Source organism: Stigmatopora argus, chromosome 3, assembly GCF_051989625.1.
Source record: "Stigmatopora argus isolate UIUO_Sarg chromosome 3, RoL_Sarg_1.0, whole genome shotgun sequence".
Lineage (NCBI taxonomy): Eukaryota > Metazoa > Chordata > Actinopteri > Syngnathiformes > Syngnathidae > Stigmatopora > Stigmatopora argus.
Genome location: NC_135389.1, coordinates 13,570,433 through 13,592,676, shown reverse-complemented (window position 1 = coordinate 13,592,676; position 22,244 = coordinate 13,570,433). Strand labels below are relative to the sequence as shown.

The 22,244-nt window shown below is 41.8% G+C and overlaps 2 protein-coding genes across 9 annotated transcripts; one reads left to right on the top strand and one right to left on the bottom strand.

Moving 5' to 3' along the window:
- The first annotated feature begins 2 nt into the window (after window positions 1-2).
- On the top strand, window positions 3-13,318 carry sergef (secretion regulating guanine nucleotide exchange factor). 5 transcript variants are annotated; one of them, XM_077595689.1, is made up of 11 exons: window positions 3-61; window positions 294-432; window positions 928-1,080; window positions 1,272-1,366; window positions 1,532-1,592; window positions 1,655-1,768; window positions 1,854-1,916; window positions 2,397-2,555; window positions 2,616-2,767; window positions 4,596-4,632; window positions 13,015-13,318. In XM_077595689.1, the coding sequence occupies exons 1-11, from the start codon at window positions 20-22 to the stop codon at window positions 13,065-13,067; spliced, it is 1,068 nt and encodes a 355-aa protein (XP_077451815.1). In that variant the 5' UTR covers window positions 3-19; the 3' UTR covers window positions 13,068-13,318. The 5 variants fall into 5 exon arrangements, with proteins under 5 accessions (XP_077451815.1, XP_077451816.1, XP_077451813.1 ...); XM_077595690.1 differs by lacking the exon at window positions 13,015-13,318 and adding an exon at window positions 11,070-11,415; XM_077595687.1 differs by lacking the exon at window positions 13,015-13,318 and adding an exon at window positions 7,579-8,946 and having other exon boundaries at window positions 1,685-1,768.
- On the bottom strand, window positions 8,422-22,244 carry kcnc1b (potassium voltage-gated channel, Shaw-related subfamily, member 1b). 4 transcript variants are annotated; one of them, XM_077595683.1, is made up of 5 exons: window positions 21,702-22,242; window positions 20,938-21,581; window positions 15,031-15,946; window positions 13,810-13,983; window positions 11,027-12,884 (listed from the first exon to the last, which is right to left on the bottom strand). In XM_077595683.1, the coding sequence occupies exons 2-5, from the start codon at window positions 21,499-21,501 to the stop codon at window positions 12,745-12,747; spliced, it is 1,794 nt and encodes a 597-aa protein (XP_077451809.1). In that variant the 5' UTR covers window positions 21,502-21,581; window positions 21,702-22,242; the 3' UTR covers window positions 11,027-12,744. The 4 variants fall into 4 exon arrangements, with proteins under 4 accessions (XP_077451810.1, XP_077451809.1, XP_077451808.1 ...); XM_077595684.1 differs by lacking the exon at window positions 11,027-12,884 and adding an exon at window positions 8,422-10,707 and having other exon boundaries at window positions 20,938-22,241; XM_077595682.1 differs by having other exon boundaries at window positions 20,938-22,241.

Sequence of the window (22,244 nt, the reverse complement as noted above, 5' to 3'; positions counted from 1 at the left end):
AATCGGTCATTTACGGCTCATGGCAACTACCTCCCTACAGGAGTTTTGTTTGGTCGCGTGGGTAAGTTCCAAACAACTCCTATATTTATACTTTAGGACTGATCTTTGTTTTTATTACGTATTAAGAATGTTTCTGTGCCAGTGCACGTCGTACCGATGCTCATCTGTTAATCCAATAGGAATTAACAGGGTTAGCTATACAGCGTCCTTAGGCGACGGGCAAAGAATACCCCTTAAAACAAACTTTTGTAAAAGGTCAATGGTTGACAGGTATTAATGGATATGTCTGTCAGGGTGCGAACAGCTACGGGCAGCTTGATCAGGGACATGAAGAGGATCAGGCAGTCCCGAAGATCTCCAACAAGGCTGCTTTACAGAAAAGGACCGTCCGGCTTCTTTGCGGTGGTGGGGGACACACGGTGGTTGTCACTGGTAAATTATTGTTAATTTTGTCTCTTCAGAATATATTCAAATCAATATAAGTCTTGTCAATTAACTGCAATATATTAGAGCCTTTTTGGGCTGTATCTTTAGAGTTTGCATGTTTTCTCTGAGCTTGTGTGGGTTTTCTCTGGGTACTCTGGTTTCCTCCTAAATCCTAAAAACATGCAGGGTAGGCTGGTTGAACACTCTAACTTAACCCTAGTTGTGAATGGTTGGCCGTCTTCTCGTGCCCTGCGATTGGCTGGCCACCCATTCAGGGTGTTCCCCGCCTGGTGCCCGTAGTTATCTGGGATAAGCTCCAGCACCCCCTGTGAGGATGAGCGGTTCAGAAAATGAATGAATGCATATTTGTAATTCAGATTATTTTATATTCATTTGTTAATTTTCCGTATCGCTTATCATCTATGATGTATTTTATCTCACAGTGACCAGTTTGTCAATGGGTTTTGTATAAAGAGTTTGCCGTTGTGTGTGTTTGTCCAGATGATGGAAAGGCGTTCACGTGTGGGCAGAATAACAGGGGCCAGCTTGGACTCGGACACACTGCCAACTGCTCAACACTTCAACACATCTCAGGCCTGAATCAGAGAGTCACGAATGTCGCCTGTGGCTGGGATTTTACTCTTCTCCTTACTGGTAATTATATGAGTGAGAATCAACATTTTCTTACTAGGGTACATGCGGATCGCTGACAGATCCAATTTAAAACTACTTATTTGCATGCAAGAATTACTGGCACGCATCACGTATTAAAAAAACCCATTTTTTTAGTTAAGTCTAACATGCAATCACTTATTTAATCTGCTAATTATTTTTCTTTCACACAGATTGTGGTAATTTATTAGCATGTGGCTCCAATGTGTTTGGACAGCTTGGTACTAGCCATGTGACTTCCCACTCTGCAAAGCTGATACTCATAGAGGTGAGCACATAATGAATTTGCTATTTATCTTTTGGTGTTTTACCCATTTTTACAGTGGTCAGTGATTTAAAGCCTATATAAGTACCCAGAGTCATTGTTATGAGTGTATTTTCACTTTATGATTTAGCTTGTAATATATTCTTGTGGTTTTTGTCTTATTCTTAGGATCTGAAGGACTGTGTGATGAACGTAGCAGCAGGCCTCCGACACGCTCTAGTCATCACAGGTATACAGTACAATTTTAAATGAATCACTGTGTTCATGGTCAGCAATTAATTCTGCTCTCAGACTCGGGATGTGTCTACCAATGGGGGACAGGTCTCTGTAGCCAAGCCAAGAGAGCACTTAGTCCAAACCCTGTTCCAGCCCACCTCAACTCAAAGGTTCCTTCTCTGGTGCCTGGTGAGAAATACGCTGGTTTACAGATATTGGACTAATGCTTAACATCGTCTTATTTGATGACAAAATATTTTTGACCTTGTTGCAGGTCTGACTCATAAGAAGCCTCGTGTTGTTGCCGCGGGCTCGGCGCATTGTGTGTGCCTAACAGGTATAGCTTGGAGCATACTGCACAACACACATACTTTTTTGTCCAATGAAAAAAAAAACATGCCCCCTCCCTAAAAAGCCAAATACACTGATTGCTGAGGTGTGAGTGCCCAAAATTATTTACTCTATATTTGATTGTGTTCTCACTATTTTAGGATTATTTTATATAGTAAGTACTGCTCACCAAATTCATTGAAACATGAGCATTCACTTCCACCTTATGGGGAAATTCTTCAATGAGGTTTTTAAAGTACACATGTATGTAGGTAGGACTGTCAAAAGACCATCATTTGAAAGCCTAAATATGTATACAAGTGCTGTTCAATTTTTTCTTGCCCTCCTGGTTTGCAAATAATGACTGTCATGCACACTATAATCTTCTATCCTTTTGTGTGTCCTGTAATTAGTGGATCAGTGGCTCCTGATTACTGTGCTGCTTCTGCCAAATGAAGACTAATGTAGTCGCCGTTGTTGCGTGCAGGAGATGGTGATCTGTTTCTGTGGGGAAGCAACAAGCACAATCAGCTGACTGCCACTGAAGCCTTCACGGCCACTCCGGCTCCACTCGATCGCTCGCTGCTAGGTGGAGAGAAAGTTGTAAATGTGTGGAGCGGTTGGACGCACGTTATAGCCCAAACAGGTGAGAGGCGGTATGTTTGTTGAGGTCCAACACTGAAATAATGCAAGTAATTCCTTGCAGAAAGAGGGAGAGTGTTCACTTGGGGTAGAGGAAATTACGGACAACTTGGCCGACCTTTGGCAGCTGGCCCGAATTCTGAGCCTCGGTCAGCAGACAATAGCAGCAAGGCCTTCCTCCCTGCCGAGGTGAAAGGTCTCTGTGGAGCCACGCAGGTAAAAATGATTATAACATAAAGCAATCTTTGTTGGGGAGAACGGGGTTGGTTGTCACATTTGCAATAAACTGACCTCCAGTGGTCGGACTCACCAGTGTTAATTTTGAGTGGATCACCATTGTGGCTATAAATAGTCCACATTGCCTCTCCTCTAGAGTGCCGTGTGATTTTTGTGGTAAGAATAAATTAATTAAAAAAAAAAGGTTGTCTAGGTCCTCACAATTCTTTTTATAGGCTGCTACACAGTAGGTTTCAAGTAATGAAAATGTTATAATTAAAACTTGTGAGGAAAAAGCTACAGTTTTGATTCAGGTTTCCTTGATGCCTATTTTTCTAGGTGTTATTTAAAAACAAGTTGGGATTTTATTGAACTCTTGATCTCAGAACTGTGAGGCAGACAAACCTCTATCTTTGCTTGATAATATATCTTTGTTAATAAAAAGGTGAAAAAAATCATATATTGGGTTTGTCAAGGAAAGAGTGATCTTTATAAGAGGTGTTGATGACAAGATGTTCATGAAAGAGAAAAAATGGTGACAACCAACCTTATTCTTTCCTAATATGCAACCCTTTGGCCAGTGTATGATCACTTCCAGTTGTTGCCAATTGATGGAAAGGATCACTGTTAATGCAATAGAATGACATATTTCTGGGTTGTCTAATCCAGACTAATGGTGCTTAGTAAATCCAGGAGGACGCAGCCAACATCCATAAATGAATAAAAGGAAGCTGAAAGTTGTTTGATATGGATGGGATCCATCACCAAGAGGGATGAGACACCTTGTTGAAATACATCATTTCACGTGCAAAGAAATGCATGCACACGTTTCTATTATGGTCCACAAGGGAGAAAACCATTAATATCTTGCACCGTCAGAGGATTTTTTTTAAAACCCATTGGGGCCATTGTATGGCTACACCACTTAACCTGTGGTTTAAATTGTTGCTGTATGCCAGGAGAGGAGTGGCAATAAAACAGATGTCAAGGTCGGTCGTGGGTGAAATGCGGATCGTTCTTGTGTAACGTGCGGGGATCACCATTGCGGCAGCGGCGATGTATGTCACTGCAGCAAAACCTTATGTGTGTCAAGCTAAAGGTGAAAGATAGATTTGCTGAGTGGACAATGAATCGCTTAACCCGCCAGGGATCGCCATGATGTGCGTACCACACCCACACAGTCAATGTTTAGTTAGCTGTCACATTTTTATGAGGCATATGAGCATTACAAATAAAAACCTGTTGCTCGCTTACCTGCCAGTCTTTCATGCTGGAGTTGAAACAAACCGTACGCAGCTAAAGTTATTAAATATGATAATAAATAGTGTACTATTTAAGTTAAATGTGAATCCTCTGTACTACAGAATGATAGTGGGAGGTTAATCTTAAAAGACTGAGAAATGGAGAACCATACTACATTTTGCTTGAGTTGATTGTGCTGTGTAATGACATTTTTGTTGTTGTTTTTGACATGAGAATTGGTCATTGTTTACTTGGTTCTATTTAAAAAAAATTGTTAAACTCAATTGTCTATTTTAAAATTAACATGATAATATGAGCTAAGGCAGTTACACATTTGTAGCTTTAGGATGTATACTGTGTATAGAGAATATCATTTTTATTTATAATTTCTTGCATTATTAATATTGTTTTTATATTTTTGGGATGGAAAAAAAATCTTACCTCCTCTGGTAAATGATTTCAAAATATACTTTTGTCTTAGTTTGCTGTTTTCTGGTGTCTCAGCAATTTTGGGCAACGCTGTCCTTTGTAAAAGTTCAGTGTCAGCCTGCAGCATGCATATTAATGTCTTCTTCCTTCCCCGCAGATCGCTTGTGGATCCGAACATAACCTCGCCACCGTAGGTGAGTACAATCCCTAAAGAACAGCCATATGCTTGTTTTTCTTTTTAGAGATGAGGTCATATTTGTAAAAATCCGTTTTCAAATACTCACCCAACTCTACTAGCTATAAGCAAAGCTCACGCCATCGTGTCATATTATTACAAGCCCCTGAAACAAGCAACAATTTACATTAAAAAAAGTTCCTTTGCCTTACCAAGGGATTCCTGAAGAAATGTTTTGTCCAATACGTTAGAGATTACACATCCCCGTGAATCTTTTATGTCGTCTTCCGAAGATTTCTGCGGTCACCACCTCGTTCTGTGGCCTTTTCCAGAAGGAAGTAATTACAGCCCGCTTAGGATGGGGTTCACTGACAGATGCAATTGCGCGAACAGGCCTGTAAATGAGCTGAGTTAGTCACACATGCATTCACAGGCCACTTTTTTACTGTTGGAGGATTTGGAGACGGGGTGGCAGAAAAGTTAAATGTTACACATTGCACAACGACAACCCAGCAAATCTTCTTGTGCCTCCTGATGAAATATTCAAAGATGATCCTTTTCGTACCCTGCCATACAGTCACCAGCTCGCATGGAGAATGATTTTCAGAAGTCCAAATTTTCTCACATTAAAGTTTGAACGCTGACCTAGTTGTTACATCAGAGTGAATATAAATACATCTGAGGGAGCTGAAACACAAGAAGAATGTCTCTTCTAAGCACATGCAGATATTTTTAAAAGCGTCATTGTAAACTGTTCAGACAGGCTGTCAAAATGAAGAAATAGTGAGTGGGAATGGGACGTCATCATCAGCTGCTGAGAGCTCTTGTGCCGGGCTGAGCAACTTTTCTGATCACGGCCCACGTTCGGCTTTTAAAATGGGAACGTGATATGCATAATTCATTAAAGTAGTATACCAAAAAATATTAAAGTCCAAATGCACCGGCAAGACCTCAATTGCTCTATTAAAGGACTACTAAGAAAAACTGATAAAGATATAATATTGAACTTAAAATGGTTAGATTGGCCTTTTTACACAATTGTCTATTAAAGACTTAGCAAGCAAGTTAAACACGGAGCGAAAATGTAAACTGTGAGAGACACACCACGGAGTGACCTGCCAAAACAGACAGAAACACACACAATTAAAACCATATAATTCACCGTAAGACTTTCTTCCCCTTACAAAACCACAATCCAATCTCCCAAATTATTTTTTGAATGTAATTTATTATTTGTTTTTGAATGAGCCCTGATGAATTGGAGTGTGTTTAAAGAGAGAATAAAAATAAGAGAAACATGAATTGAGGCAAAGAGCCACAGTATATAGAAAATATGATCAGAAGCAAAGAGCTGCATTCATGCGACACGAGAGCCACGTGTTCGCCACCACTGGTCTATTAATTCTTAGTTTTCAACTGGAATGAATCCGACAACTCAGGTAGAATGGGTCTCAGTGTAGATTAGGGGCTCAAACTTGCAGTTTACAGCCCTTTAACTGACATCTAAGTTGATTGTTTCTGTGGCTTGTGCGTCATCGCTTGGGCTTTTTGTTTGTATATGTTATCGCTTAACGTACAAGATATACTAGATTAGGCTCTTGACGCTTTTGAGTTAATGTTTAAAAAAAGCGTTACCTTTGTCTAACACCGTCAATAGCACCCAATGAGTTAAGAGGTGACCTCATAATAATGTAAATGCTTGGCATTGGCCACCCTTAGCCCACCCCTGCTCCAGACAATAAGAAGGCAGAACAGGCAAAGGGAGTGCTCGAGTGAACTTTTCCTGCCATGCTCTCCTTGTTTCCTCTATCCGTCTTGAGCGTGGCGGCAGCAGGGGCAATGAAATAGCAAAACAGCATTGGAAGTTGAGACCTGAGTGCTGCTATTTCTGGTGCTCAAGTAGGTCAGGCGGAAACCAAGCAAGAGCTGCATGCTGCTCATGATATTTGTTACGGGTTATGCCTCTCCAACATTTACACCTGAGGACGTGCTACTCACTTGTGGGATTTGCGGCCGGAGGCAGGAGAAGGTCCAAAGGGGGTCTTTTTGCCAGTAGATCAATTTTTTTTTGGTCCATGGCAAAACTTGATTATTGGTTTTGTTCCTAAAACATAAAACTCATCCTAAAATGATCTCGCCCAACTTTACAAGTTTTAATTATTTGACTTTCGCACAGGTGATAATAACGCCATTAAAAACAGGATGTGTTGACTGGAATATTGCTTTTGGTTTGAGCGTCTTGATTTCAAACCTTTTTTTTGTTGTGCAGAAAGTGCAGCACTTAGTTGCCATGGAAACACTGATGTGCGGTATGTTCCTGTCAGTGAGTCCATGAATAAAGCACAGTGCCCAAATAAGAATCTGTCTTCCAGTCAGGGCAATGTTTTAAAAGTGAAATTTCACTTCCAACCGATCAACATAAACATTTTTTTTAAATTTATTTGTAACTACTAAATGCCCTATCTTAAGGCTGGCAGGCATTTCTTTTCATAGCCCTTACTGGCCGTGAGCCACACGGACATAAGCTTGCTGGCATGACATCTTGGTCTGCTCGCTGGCATATGTTTTGGGTGCGCGCGTCCAAATCCGCCCCGCCGGTGCTCCTCTCCCGTTTGATGAGACAAAGCATGAAAGACACACGACAGCAAGAATGGGAGAGCTGGCGGATGTGTTACCCTTGAGAAAGCAAGCTCGCTTCTGTTGCCATGGTAATGGAGCCTATTAGGTAACCGTGTTGCCATGGCACGTGTCTCCTCGGCGATGGGGCCCTGACCACACCCACTGACAAGCTGTCCAGCTGTGATGAGAAGGGAGGCTTTATTACGCACCCATTGCATGTCAGCCTGTGTAGGTTGCTTTTCTGATTTCTCCTCTGCTTTGCTACTCTGACTCGCCCACCCACCCCCAGACGGCTATTATTAGCTCACGTGTTGCCACACTGACCCCTGATCCCTCTCCTTCTCAGGGGAGCGTCTCCTTTCCTGGGGCTGGAACGAACACGGAATGTGCGGAGACGGTTCGCTGGCCGACGTGTTTGAGCCACGGCTCCTTCCCGGCCTCACGCCTCTTGTCATTGGCTGTGGGGCCGGACACTCTGTGGCGGTGTGCGTGGAGAATACCAATCATTTCACCTGAGTTCCCAATATGGACTTCTTTTGTGAATGAACGGTCATCGGACTGATTAGCTTAAGTTTAGGAGCATTTTGCAGCGACTTTCACCAGACCTTTTTATGTGGATGATGGAAAGCATGTGCAAGCCACAAATACCTCGCTGTGTGTGCACAATTTATACATCAGCGGTCATCCTTTCTCAAGGCGGGCCATCAGCACAGGCGCTATCTTTGCGTGACATGGTCATTTGTACACCTTGTGGATCCTTTTGCTTTGTTGGCCCTGATGAATGAAGGCTTTGAGGATGATGTGAGGGTTGGGCCTGACTGTACAGCTTCATCTTTTATCCCCCGGGCGTTTTTACTGAATTTGAACTTAGTTTCCACTTGTTTTGTGGTAACACTGCCAATCAGAAATGTTGATCTTATTGCCACTTTAACTCGCTACACATGATTTATTTCACAAGGGGAAGTTTGCACGCTGCATTTGACCCACCTTGCATATTTATAAGTAGTCTGCAGTGCAGTACCTTGGGACTAACTACATGTCAAGGGCATTGGGAGGACCCTTGTTGAATAAGGTTTTTACTTCATTTTATTGATTGCTGCTTTTATTTAAAATATAATTATACAATCAAAATGTGTCACTTGTTTTTTAAGATTTTGCAAACAATGAATTAACGAACACCCTCTGCAAATCTCTTGATATTTATTTATTTTTTTCGATTTTATTTAACACTATTTCTTGTACAAGTCTGAATTGCAATGTTCAGAAAAGACACCGAAAACCCTGAATCAACAAACCAATCAAAACTACCACTGAACACCCGACTAAGAGGACTAGCCACAAAATGCACGGTGTTCAAGACACAAACACTCACGCAGTCTTTAAAGCTCACTCAACACATCACACATTCAACTTGGATGTCCTTGTGTGTTTAAATGATAATGTATCTCACCCAATGACTAACACAGAGTTCCCAGTAGTTGATTGGCAGTGTAATTGTAGGTGTTTGTTAAAAAGTTGGTCCCTTTTTACTTTCATCATCCTACAAACCACTAAAACTCTACTTTAAACATGTCTATTGTATTTGATCTATACTACTTTATGGTACTTATTGCCTTTCACTGGTGATCTACTGTGGGTCCCTGTGCATATAAGAAGTCATGACATACCTGCAAAATAACAGTTTTTAAATGAAAATAAAAAAACGTGTATATACTTTTTTCATACATCTTTTTATCAAATTTATACTTGTTTTCTATATAGTAGTAGTTGTTTTGTAGTCCTATCAAATTAAAGCTGGACCAGCCTTCCAGTTGGTACTCTGTTTAACTTTAAGCTTTAAATTAGTGCTCAATTATGGTCGACACTGTTTTTAGGATTTTCATTAAAGCGCAAGACAAGATATTGATCATTTGCATCACTGTAAAAAAAGAATCTTGTTTTAAAAATTAAAAAGACACAATTTCAATTTTCCCGATGTGTAATAGTGGAGATAAACGTACACGATAGCCCATATTTCCTGGAAATACGCAAAATAGCTGTAGTCGGACGTTTTTATATGCCGCTACTCTTTTACCTAATCGAATGTGGATATCTCAAGCTGTCCCACCTGTTTGTCACACATTATCAAACACACTGTTCTATGCGCTGTCAATGGCCTACTCCTACTTTAATGGGATGAGGAAGGAGAAAAACAGACTGTACACAGGTACAGATTGCACAAGTTCAGACTGTAAACGGTGTGCCTATTTTGCCAGGTACTATTTACCTGATTCAAGTGATTAAACATGATTTTCTCCATTATCTTAGTTCTTAAAAAATGTGATTTGCATATTTAGATTTGTTGCGCAACCCTCTTTCACACGAAGGTTTATTTGTACTAGTTGTCAGGCTTTTCGTTTAATTGCATTTTCATCTAAAAGACAAGATTTATTCCCTTCAAATAATGACATGCAGACTTGGTTTGGTATACTTGGTATAACTTTACATATTAACTCTGTCTACCTTGTGATGTGCCATTAAGTTTATGCGAGTCTGTTAATTATTATTGACTGTCTGAGTGAAATGAATTCATGTTAAAAAAGTGAGTTTTGAAGAATTTACATGACAGAGGCACTTATCCAGTATTGTGTGTATACAGTGTTTTGGCATTTTTTTCAGTACAGGCGTTACTACTGTAGTTTGAACCGTGAGAAAACTATCAAGTATTTTAAGGTATTCCCATTGATTATTAACTGAAAAAAAACACTGCAAATATATGTTCTTCATTAAAATGCATAACAATTTTGGCTATGTTAAATGCAATTGAACTCTCAACAGCGAGTTCTGGGCTATTTTCAACAGCAAATGTGATTATTTAATGCCTCAAAAATCCCAGGGAACGATCAAGTTCAAGTATAAGTGGAATTTTGACTATAAAAATTAAATAAATAAAAACCCCAAGAATGATTAAAGTAGAGTGGTGCAAAAGTCTAAAAAAAGAAAAAAGAAAAAAGTGAACATGGGTGCAAATATCACAGCGTGTTTCAACGTTTTTGAGGTGAAAAGGCAAAGGTGATTAAAAAATCCGAGTGACCATTTCTGACCTTAAACACAGGGATCACACAAATATTTGACGTTCACTCCAAAACATTGGTACACACGACGTCAGCACACATAAAGAAAGCATAATTACAGCACTGGCACACACAGAGAAAATAGGCACACAGATTACAACACAGTCACCAGTCACAGATACTTAGCTACGTAAGGCTTGACAACAAAACGTCCTCAGTGCTACATGTATGCCGAGTTTGTGGTGTTCTGGTTGCCACTGTCACACCCATTTAAAAGTACTAAGTAATACACACAACATTGCTACAGCACTATCAGGTAGGTGATGGGTCATTATGGGTCATACACATAGTGGTCGGTACACCATGGTTCATAACACAAAGTGACTCGGCTGGTTGTCTGCTCCGGTGCTGTCTCTGGGTCTCTAAAAACATATACAAAAAACAATAATGAAAAGAAATTACTACACCAAGAATGTTTGATGTCGGAATTAATGGTGATGGCTGATACCTCCGTGGCGTAGGGAGAGGTGAAATGACACTTGGAGGATTAAAAAAAAAGTGCCCCGTTAGTCTCTCATGGTAAAGACAGCTTTACCATGTGTATTCCCATGCGTAGCCAAGGCATCAGACAAAGATGTATTGTCTGGTCCGGACTCAGAGTCGGTTAATAAACATGCCCGATCATGCGGCCTTCGAGAGGTTGAGATACATTTTTCAGTCATTGTCATGCGTTTTTCCCCCCCCCGTCATGCTCTCATTGGCACCTTGTTTTGTTTCTCTTCAGTAACCATACACAATTCTAGACGGAGGGAAAGATGTGTATGCATGTGCTGTTGAAGAAAAATGGAGTCTAAACGCTCATTGAATACAAAATTTATTTCATGCAAGGACTGTCTGTACATTTTTTTTATTAGAATACTTTTCTGTTGCATAAATGAAAATACATGCAATTACCTTTCCCCAAGAAGACTCACACCCCATACTTTTTCCCCCCACCTGCATCTCTTCACAATAAATCTTCACAAGTTTTTTTTAATTTTTTTTAAATATGTAATGTCCAATAATCACCACAAAAGACATGAATTGAAATGTAAAATTCTCCTCATCCAGACTAAATGGACTTGTGCACTTAATTTTTGGAGAAATTTGTCAAACTTTGCATTGGTCAACATAAAATCTGTTAAAGTGCTTTGAAAGAAATGCGTATAATTATGGGAACCATATCAAAGTATAGTTTTTAGAGCTTTTAATATTATGTTTCTGTACTTTTCTTGAAATCTCTAGTTCATTATATACTGGATACATATAATACTATATTATGTGCAGATTGTTTTTCCTCTCCAAATGAATATTTGCTGGATTTCTTTGAATCATAACTAAAGGGTCATTCATATTGTAAAATAAAATCCTAAGCGGCCGATGTCAGCTTTAGAGCAATATTGGTGCCAATTACCTCAAGTCACATAATTTCCAAATTTCAGTGGTCAAATCAATACAATAACATAACGTGAACGATATATTGGGGAAAGGCAAAGAATGGCAGCTACATAAAAATCTTGCTATGACTGAGTCTCTTGTAAAGCTGTCTCAGAAATGCATAAAAATGGCAAAGCTTTTCGATGCTTTTGAATGACAAGGTTTTCTCGTACAGGTACTGCAATACAGTTAGCTTCTTGTAGAACATAATTTCTCATGCAGTTCATGCAAAGGACCAACAGTTTTTTGATCTGTTGACATTATTCATCACTAGTATCATAGGAATCGTCATCATCTCCATAGTGCAAGGGACATCATCTTGCTGCGTTTGCTCTCTGTGCTTTTCTTATTTTTTTTGTTTTGTTTTGTTTCCGGATGTGCCCACTCAAAACAATGTCCGCTTTGCGCTTTCAAAATTGTAACTTCTCTACTTTGCAACATACAAAGCTCTAATGAGGAGTTTCCTTAACATCTGTCAATAGTACATATTAGATATGTTTTAAAAGCAATGTGTTGTTAATGTCCAGCATAATGTTGCATTTTATGATAGATTCTTTCACAGAATTGTCAGAAGCAGATGAGAATTTCAACAAAAATAAATAAAGAAAGAAAACGTCGTTGGCAGAAAAGTATGTGAGATCAAAAGCAACAGAGCAACAGGCAATGAAGTCAACAAAGGGGGAGAAAAGTAGAGTTAGCCTGTTGAAGAGCGATTTGTCAGCCAGTGTGAGTCCTAGCCTAGGATGGGATGATAAACCCCCTAACCGCCCCCAAGGAAAATCTTTAGAAAGCTGGAGTATCAGAACAGTTGAGATACAGTTTTCCAGGGAAAGGAAAATAAAAATGAGGAGCAGGAACGAGGGTATGTGTCAAAAAGCAAACAAAATAAATCAAATAAAGGGGCGGGGGTTTCTGACAGAAAACAATAATAGTAGACGTGTGGACTGGCCTTCCATTGGCATTGTATCTGCTACTCAACCATGCTACATAATGGATGGGATGGGAGAATGTGAGTGCTGCATTAGACAGGGTGGGCTGCAGGGCAGGGCGGACACTGAGGACACTCCAGAGGCATCCCCGCTCATGCCAGACATGCTGTTAAGGCTCCAAGGCTTTTCATAACCTTCAGTTGAAAAACAGAGAACGTTCTGAGTACACTGCAGCACTGGATCCATGACATATGTGTTGATGTCTTTTTTGTGCTCCTTGTTGATAATACTACACCTGTTGCTTTCTTGTTTTTGACTCCATAGAGAGAGGTCAACTCAGACTTGAGACACATCTGATTTCACCATGCATTGAGTGAATCCGGAGTAAAAGGACATGCACCGGGTGGTACTGGAATGGTTTGGAGTAGAACACCGTAACAGGTAGGCACCTCAGGTAGGGAATGGCGGATAGCTACTGTGAAACTTTATTTTGCGATGCGCGGCTACACGCTCGTGCAGCTTCATTGGGAATGTTTGCGTCAAAAACTTGGAATTTAGTTCAAGAAGGTCTATTTGTGTTGTGCTCCTTCACCATTCTGATAGCACCCATCATCAAGACACGTCATGCACCATTATGGCCAAGAGCATTGCACTCAAAGTCAGGATCCCACATGGTATTTTTCGTTAAAAACACATACATACATGATACACACAAAGCACATGAATATATATTCTCAAGCACGTAGGACAGCAAATTCTAGGTCATAGAAATCTTCTAAATATTTTTTTTGTTCTTACTGGTAAATAAAGAGGGGTATTACATAATGCATGGTATCAAAAAAATAGATTATGTCGATGTAGACAACTATTATTGACAATTGTGGTGATTGTGCTTGGCCTTAACTTAGATTTTGTACAATTCCCAAGGGGAATGATTGAGGAGAAGCAGCTGCTGTGAAGGTGTGTCGCATTAAGAGGTTTGCAGTTGTGTACGTGTGTTTTCATGAGTGTGTAACACTCTGCAAAGAAGGGAAAAAAGAGGCGTGTCCTGTCTAGGGCCTTAGAGCGTAGCGTGTCAGTATCTTACTGGGGCCCGTGATTGGCTGTTACTGTACGTACCCCTCCTTACTCTGCCCCCCGTGTGCTTGGGCCGTTCGGCCGTGGTGACCAGGAAGCAGGGACGCTCTCGTTCGCTGGGGCTGAAGTTTTCCTCTGGAGATATGGCCTGGTCGATGTGAGGGCAGTCCTCGTTGGCGAGGGCGGCGTTAGCGGCCTCGCCGTTCAGCTTGGACTCTTTATGTAGTATAACAACAAAAGCAAAGTCGAGTAACCCTCATTGATTATTGAGCGCTAACCCTGCCAGGTAAAATGGATTTGATGTGTAGTACTTTTAATTGCATCAAATGAGTTCAATTTCTGTGAAAATGTACACATGAGCTCTTATTTAAAATACATCTTGTCGAGCTTGCGTTATTCTCCAGGAATCACATCATTACACTAACTAATATTAACATATATCTTTTTATTTTCAATTTTCAATTATTTTGTTTTCCGTTACTGGAATAGAAACCTCCATTTTACGGCACCCTGTAGATCTGTGTCTTGTGGTCATTTATGTATATTTAGGGTCATACCATCCCATGCGCAAAGATTTTTAGCATTTTATCTAAGAGTTCAAGAATAACCGAGTTTTCTGTTCTATTAAATGCGGTACATAATTTGTTAGGCGCGCTAAGGTGAGTGATTGATTATTTTTAGTAATTTCAAAAAAACTCTGAGGTCAATATTTGTTTCTATTTTTTAAATTAAATATGTGTATGTATATTTTAGGCATGTATAACCATTGATACTCGGAGCCTGATTTTTAAAAATATATATTAATAAAGTCAAAATTACGAAAATTTGAATAAGTGCAAGCAGTATAACATCCCCCTTTTTTCCCCCCATTCTTCATTGCCAGCTATTGACAATGATACCAATGAACTACAACAGGGAGGAATGGCTGTGAATGCTGATTTTTCAGTGGCATTGATGGCACTTATTTTCCCCCTAAACGACATGCAAAATGACTGAATGAAAATCGCAAAAGGCAAGCGCATGACCACTAATAATTTGCCTGAATCACTTTTTCTGTCCATTCACACAAATCCTGTACTTTATTGATCGTGTGCTGGGAAAGTCTGCTGTTTGATCTCATGCCTGACTCATCATCTGACTGAAGTGTGGGAACAGAGAAACAGCCGAATGGCGATATGTGTTCTTCTACAGGCCAACAAACTGTTGCTGAGTAAACAAGCTATTGAAATGTATTAGTTATAAATATAAAGAGCTTCACCTTACCTTGAAACTTGATCTCAAAAACGTCATCGTGGGGGATAGGGCTTTGATGTTGCGAGCTGATGCTTGATTTACAGAAGTTCGGGGAACCGGGTTGGGGCGCCCGTGGGATATGCCGATTTTTTTTCTTTGGTAGTTTCTGTTTCGCCATAGCCAAGGAGTAATACATTCCAAAGTTGTTGACAATCACAGGGACCGGCATGGCAATGGTCAGCACGCCCGCCAGGGCGCACAAGGCTCCCACCAGCATACCGGAGGTGGTCTGAGGGTACATGTCGCCGTAGCCTAGGGTCGTCATGGTCACCACCGCCCACCAGAATCCGATCGGGATGTTCTTGAACTGGGTGTGCTCGCTGGCTCGGGGGTCGTTGGGGTTTGCGCCGATGCGTTCCGCGTAGTAGATCATGGTGGCAAAGATCAGGACGCCCAGGGCTAAGAAGATGATAAGGAGGAGGAACTCATTGGTGCTGGCTCTCAGCGTATGGCCCAGAACTCTCAAACCCACAAAATGGCGAGTAAGTTTGAAGATGCGCAGGATCCTAACAAAGCGAACCACTCGAAGGAAACCCAACACGTCCTTAGCTGCCTTTGACGAGAGACCGCTAAGGCCCACCTCCAGGTAGAAGGGCAGGATGGCCACAAAGTCGATGATGTTCAGAGCGTTGCGGATGAAGTCAAATTTGTTTGGACAGAAAGTTATTCGCATGAGGAATTCAAAAGTGAACCACACCACACAAACGCCCTCGATGTAGGTGAGGTAGGCCGCCGTCTCGGGCTCCTGGTAAGTGTGCTCCACCGTGACGTTGCCCACCAGTTCGATCTCGGTGCGGTTGACGATGGGGTTAAAAGTCTCGTGGGTCTCCAGACAGAACGTGGTGATGGACACCAGGATAAAGAACAGCGAGGCCAGAGCCACCCACTGAGCGGGAAATCGGAGAGTGTGGAGAAGCAATTGGAAAGGGAGGGAGTGGGGAGAGGGTGAAGAAAGGACAGGAGAGAGTGAGCATACAATGTAATCAAGCCAGGGCAAGGCAATTTAATCTGAAACTGCATCATCTGATTTAACAGTGACAGTCATGGGCTCTGCGTCTTGATTCCAAAGTGCCATTAAAACGGAAACAATCAATGTGAGCTCAACACTCCCTCGTACCCATCCTCACTCTGTCCTATCTCAAGGTCACAGCAAATTTTTCAAGCCTTGTCAGCAATAACACACACTGAACATTAACGACTAAATGGAATAGCGGGAATCTGGAATTCAGCGCAACACTTTCAGCAGGTCTTTCCCTACTCAAGGTCACGCTGACCGACCGGATAATCAACTCCTGGGAATCATGGTGGGCCGCAGCTAATTGGAATGAGCTCCGCCATTAACACCGACCAACGTCATCCCTGATGACAGTAGAGTACTTCAACCCACATCCCCATTGATCTGCCGATCACGTTTCATCACATTGAGCTCATGATATTTCTGATACATGCTCCATATGTAGGAGTAACTGATAGTGTGTTCTCCCTGTTATTGATCACGGCACTGTCCTTGCGCCCACTCTCTGATCATACTGGATTACAGGTTGGAAACGGCTAGAAGCGTGCCACCGGCGGATCAGTCGATGCGCAGAGCAATTGTGGAGTGAGATTTTTCAACACTCAATGAAGACACCATATTTGCATCAGTACTGATTTACTGAGGTTAAGTGCGCTCTTGAGATAATGTACAGTCTTGTTAAGAGCCAAGATGGACTAATGAATGAATCACAGAGCGACAATGGAAGCGGGCATGTCTAAGCATGAGAGAATCGTATATTCCACTGAGCAAAGGGAAAACACAGCGCCTCAGTCATTCAAGTCCATTCATGCATGCTGGGATGGAAAGCAGGCCTTCATTACACCCAGTCATCAGTGGCATTTCTTTCAATTGCACGGAGGAAATTGTTTGCTGATGAAACTCTGCTTCCTGTCCAAGTAAGGGTTATTGTCGACAGGGCTCTATTACATGGGCTTTGGTTCTATCCCATCGCCCTTTCTTTAGTTAGTATCAGTTTTGGCATCCAAAACTCCATTTAAACGTGGCCAAAGAATTCAGCGCAGAATGTTTAGTACTGCGTTAGACCTCCGCAAGCATCGTGCAAACACACAAACCCCCGCAGCCACGCACTCAAAAATAAAAAAGTGAGCTCTGCAGCAACAAACCACTCATTCCACGCATACTCAAAATGAGGTATATTTTGCTCATTAAGTGCCACCGTTTGCAATCAGATCTGCATCGTCATTTATAATTCTGAAGTGGTTAGTGGAAAAGGCTTTCAGTAGTAGCTTCATTTCAATTTCAATTGAAATTGAACACATTGAAATGACATTACAGGAAAAAAACACTGTTGTTGCAACTAGTTGAGAAAGGACACAAATCCTCATCGTGTTCAATTCGGTCACAAACATTGAAGTGCTCACACAGTGTGGTATTCTTTTGATGTATTGCATAACATTGTCGTGAGGTACGCCCCCTCTATGGTATGTTATGCACAAAATAACACCCTGCCATCAAATTCCAGTACATATCCACGCATATTACAACTTAAAGAAACAACGCAGGCCATGCAGGCATGTCATTATGAGATTGCATTGACTAAGAAAATGCCTAATGAATCTATCATTTTTAGATACAGTTTCACTCCATTATGCTTCATTCATAAGTCCAAAAAGCCAATCCATTTAGTAATCCAATGGAGGTTGTTTGAAGACCAAGCTGTAGTAATTTAGTTTAGTCCAATGTTTAACGCATTAAAGCATCTGAGCAATTACACCTTTCAAACCACACCTCCATTTGCAAGATGCGTCACGGTGACATTTCGGAACAGTATGAGACTGGAACACGATGGCCTGCTTATTGGTTAACTCTCACTGTTGCCGGCAAACCGTGAGCTCGCACTGATGTGCTGTGACAAGCCTTTTCCACTCATGTATCCACTGAATAGAGTCTGTAATTAAGTCTGTGGCTCAGTTCTAATTAATTTTCTTGCCTGTCTTACTTTCTCTGCACGTGCAGTGTATCTTTGCTGTCGAAGATGTTGCATGTGCAAATTTAAATGGATGTTTTGTTATGTCAAGTCAATTAACAGCTTAGAAAAAAAGGACTAGAATAGATCATCTCAACTTTTCTCAAAGTTAACTCTTGCATTGCCATTGACAATGATAGATCCAATTGTTGCTCCTTTCATCCTTCTGATACAAATATTAAGCTCAAATTAAAATGAATAAATTGTTGGATTTGGCCAGAGTAAATAAACCTGACATTTGAATGGATTAAAAAAAAAGAGTAATACATGTACAATAAGACTTTAACAACAGCTTGCCCTGTCAGTGCTAGCATTCTGTATGCCTGTCCGTGTCAACTGTCAATCACACACCCACCCCTTGCGAGCATTGATGCTAATGCATTTTGTTCTGTCAACACAATCGTGCATGTTTGAACCTTCTGAGCAAGAATTCAACAGGGGTATAATAGGTCTCCATTTGTGGCTCTTTTTTTAATCCTCTTTTTTCGATCTTTTAAATAATGCCACCATGTTGTTTTGTGCATTCCAAGAAATGTGCATAATAAACGCATTGTGGTATCGGTTTTTGATTAAATGGAAAATCGACCGACTTACATGGTTTAATTCTGAACCGTCACATTCCCAGTTATGTGAGGTTCACACAAATTGTTTTTCTTGCTTGTAGTTAATGTGACACTTTATTTGAAATCTTCTGATGACAGTCTCATAAGACTTTCACTATAATGACACGACCCCTATTTTTGACACGCCTGGATAATTATGACAGATGCCACTAAGTGTCCCAAAAGAGTTAAAACCCTCAACCTTGAAACAATGTCAACTCTGAATCAAAACTGACATAATTTACTCAATGCCACTTAATAAGTGATGTCATTGAGTGGAAAAAAAGTATAACTGAGTAAGATTACTGCTGTCATATTTTTTTCTATTTCATAAAAAGCACTGGCCTTTGAACTGAGATGTGTAGACATTTTTTTAATCCATGTACAGTGAGAATTTAAAGTAGAGTTAGCTCTCACTGAATGGGGGGCCTAATAATCAGGCTGCTGCAGCTGTTAAAGCAGCATGAAACACAGCAGGCTTTAGAGGAGGACACTTGTCAGAAAAACATCTGCGGAAATAGTCGCTCTCACTGTTCAGAGGCTTGAAATGGAAAAATGGCCAAAAGCAAGGAGCAAAAATGTCACCTAACAGCACACTTGTTATTTTCTGGAGGCCTGCCACTGAAATGTTACTGCGTGGTGCCAAAGATCTGCTTTCCCTAATATGCTATTGACCCATTTAGCCTCTCTACCCAGGGAACCTTGTACCCTAGAAATCCCATTCCTAATTTTTCTTTTATGACCTGTGGTGAGGCTGGTTTCATTTTATTTTATTGCATTTTTTTTTTAAGAATAGCGATTCAATTGAAATTTGGGATGAATGCATGATTACATTTCCTCACCTAAAAATGGCTGTTGGGAAAATTAGAAATCATACATCCAAATATGGGGCTGATCCTCAACCCTTGACTGGATCCTCTTTGATTAGAGAATCTTGCTCAGAATATTTTTAACATTGCCAATAAAGCAGTGTAGACACGTTGCCATGGAGAAGCTGCGTATGGCTGTTATTTACTATTCCCAAGATGATTTTGTTTTTTTTTGTTAGACTAATTCACTAATTACTTTAATAGCTTCAATTCCGAACGTGAAAACAAATTCCTCGCAAAATTCCGTTTAAAGTTGTGTCTATTTTTTCACCAATAGTAGATTAAGTTGTTGGGAAAAGCTTGTGCTCACAATATCATTGGGACACGATTGAGCAACTTTTAGACCTATTAACAGTTGTTGTTGTGTTGTTACCTGCAACCATGCATTTCAAGTCTCTTGGTTTTGAATTTTCTAACCTTTGACACAAGGTTGTTGTGTTGTTACCTGCAACCATGCATTTCAAGTCTATTGGTTTTGAATTTTCTTACCTTTCCCTTGTGTCAAATGTTAGAAAATTCAAAACCAAGAGACTTGAAATGCATGGTTGCAGGTAACAACACAACAACAACTGTTAATAGGTCTAAAAGTTGCTCAATCGTGTCCCAATGATATTGTGAGCACAAGCTTTTCCCAACAACTTAATCTACTATTGGTGAAAAAATAGACACAACTTTAAACGGAATTTTGCGCGGAATTTGTTTTCACGTTCGGAATTGAAGCCCTCGAATGCCAGGTTTGGGTGTTGGCACGTATTTACTTGAATCATACTTTTTGACAAAGGGCAACAGGTGGATTCATAGCCTTAGCATTTGCCTTTTAATAGAAAAGTATATGAGTCTTCCACTTGAAATAGAAGAACTTTTTTCTTAATGAGAAAAGTTTGTATTTTAAAATGGATAATAGCTTGATGGCTTTAAGTTGCCTTGACATCCATATTTGGGATCAGTGACTTAGTGTGTGTCGGATTGAGTTCCTATTCCTATTGGCTCTCTCTCCAGAAGCAGTGCACCCTCGGCCCCTTACTTGCCAGTCACTCAGCCTCGGGGGTACAGCCCCAAGAACCCTGCCTAGCAACAAGTGTTTATGAATATTTGTGTCTGCGTTGCAGTGTTGTTCCTTCGCAAATCCTAAATACGTATCACTTTTATGCAAAACAATCACACTCCCAAGTGACCTTTATTTTGCGTCTTCTATTTAGGAAGATTTACTGATGGCTGGATTTTGGCTTAATGATTTTTTTACAGCCTTTTCACGCACTGGGACGTCAATTTCAAGGTCATCGAGCACCTTAGCAAATCACTAGGCGGCGATGAATTCATTCCCACATTGATTTGAAAGAGGGGTGGAAGAAAAAAAAGGAAGCGTGCAAAGAGCTCACTCACCCTTGCATATTTCGAGGAGTAGGGGTCTTCGAAAAGAGCCCAGACGCGCTTCTGCCAGCGGCCCCACAAAGCGCCGCTCCGGGCGTCGGGAGAGTCTCCGTGCGCCAGCCTCCGCGTCATTTCATCCACGTCGTCCTCGCCGTGCTCCTGCTCGGGGTCGCCATCCTCGTTGCCCAGGTCCAAGAGTCCCCCTCCGCCGAAACTATCAAGGGCCTCCTCGGCCTCCCGGTGCTGGCGATAGGTCATCCAGCAGCAGGGCTCCACGTCCGTCTCGTCGATGCCCCAAAAGGCCAACTCTTCCTCGTAGAGCGGCCCGCAGACATCGGCGGGGCAGTGCAGCTTACCTGTCCTGTAGTAGTTGAGGATGTGCGCGAAGACGCCCGGGTGGCGGTCAAAAAAGAACTCCTCGATCTTGGCGTCATAGTCAAAGTGGTTGGGGGCGTCGGGCTCGGCCAGCCACGACAGGCGGGTACCGGGTAGGGTGCGAAGGGTGCTGCGGTACGTCTGGTGCCTGATCCCTCCCACGTTGATCACGATGCGATCCTTGTCGTCGCTCAGGCCCATCGCGCCCCTTCAAACATCGCTTTGCGAACTTCCCCTCGTCATGGCGGCCAAGGTGAGCGGGGCGACGAGCCACCTGTCGTCTTCTCGCCCGGCAAGCAGGCAAAAAAACCAAAAAAACAATCACCACTGCTCGACGGGCTTTGGAGATCTGGACGCCACCGCTGCTGAGGATGACGAAGATGCTGCTGACGATGATGTACCTGTCAGGCTGGAGGCGAAATCCAAAATAAACGCGGCCAATGGCATCGCCCCACGATTCCAGTGAGAAGAAATGGACAATAGAGGCGAGCTTGCGTTCAACTATTCAGAGCCACGAGTCCTCCTGGACTTTGGTCGCAAGGTGACCGCGGTGCTGGCTGGCATGGGTGCTGAACGGACAGCGCCTGTCCTGCTCCTGGCGTTCGATCCCTCCTCCAGACGCGCCTCCTTCACATCACAGCGACGCGCACAGCCTGATGGCTACAGCTCTTTGTCTCGGCAGCAACAGCGACAATTCTCCCTCTCCTCCTCCTCGTCAGAAGCTGTCTGTGTGCCTTCCGATCGATGGAAAAGAAAACATCCAAGTCAAGAATGAGGCACGCAGCGTGCCTCCCCTCTCAGAGCAGATGGAGCATGCCCATGTGATGCCTCCCTAATGGTGCGATCCTATCACGGTGCTCAAAAATCCCGGTTTCCTTGTCGCCCTGGAGGCATGAGGTGCTCCCAATAAGGGATGCAAGCTCCTTACTTTATAGGGGGATCGG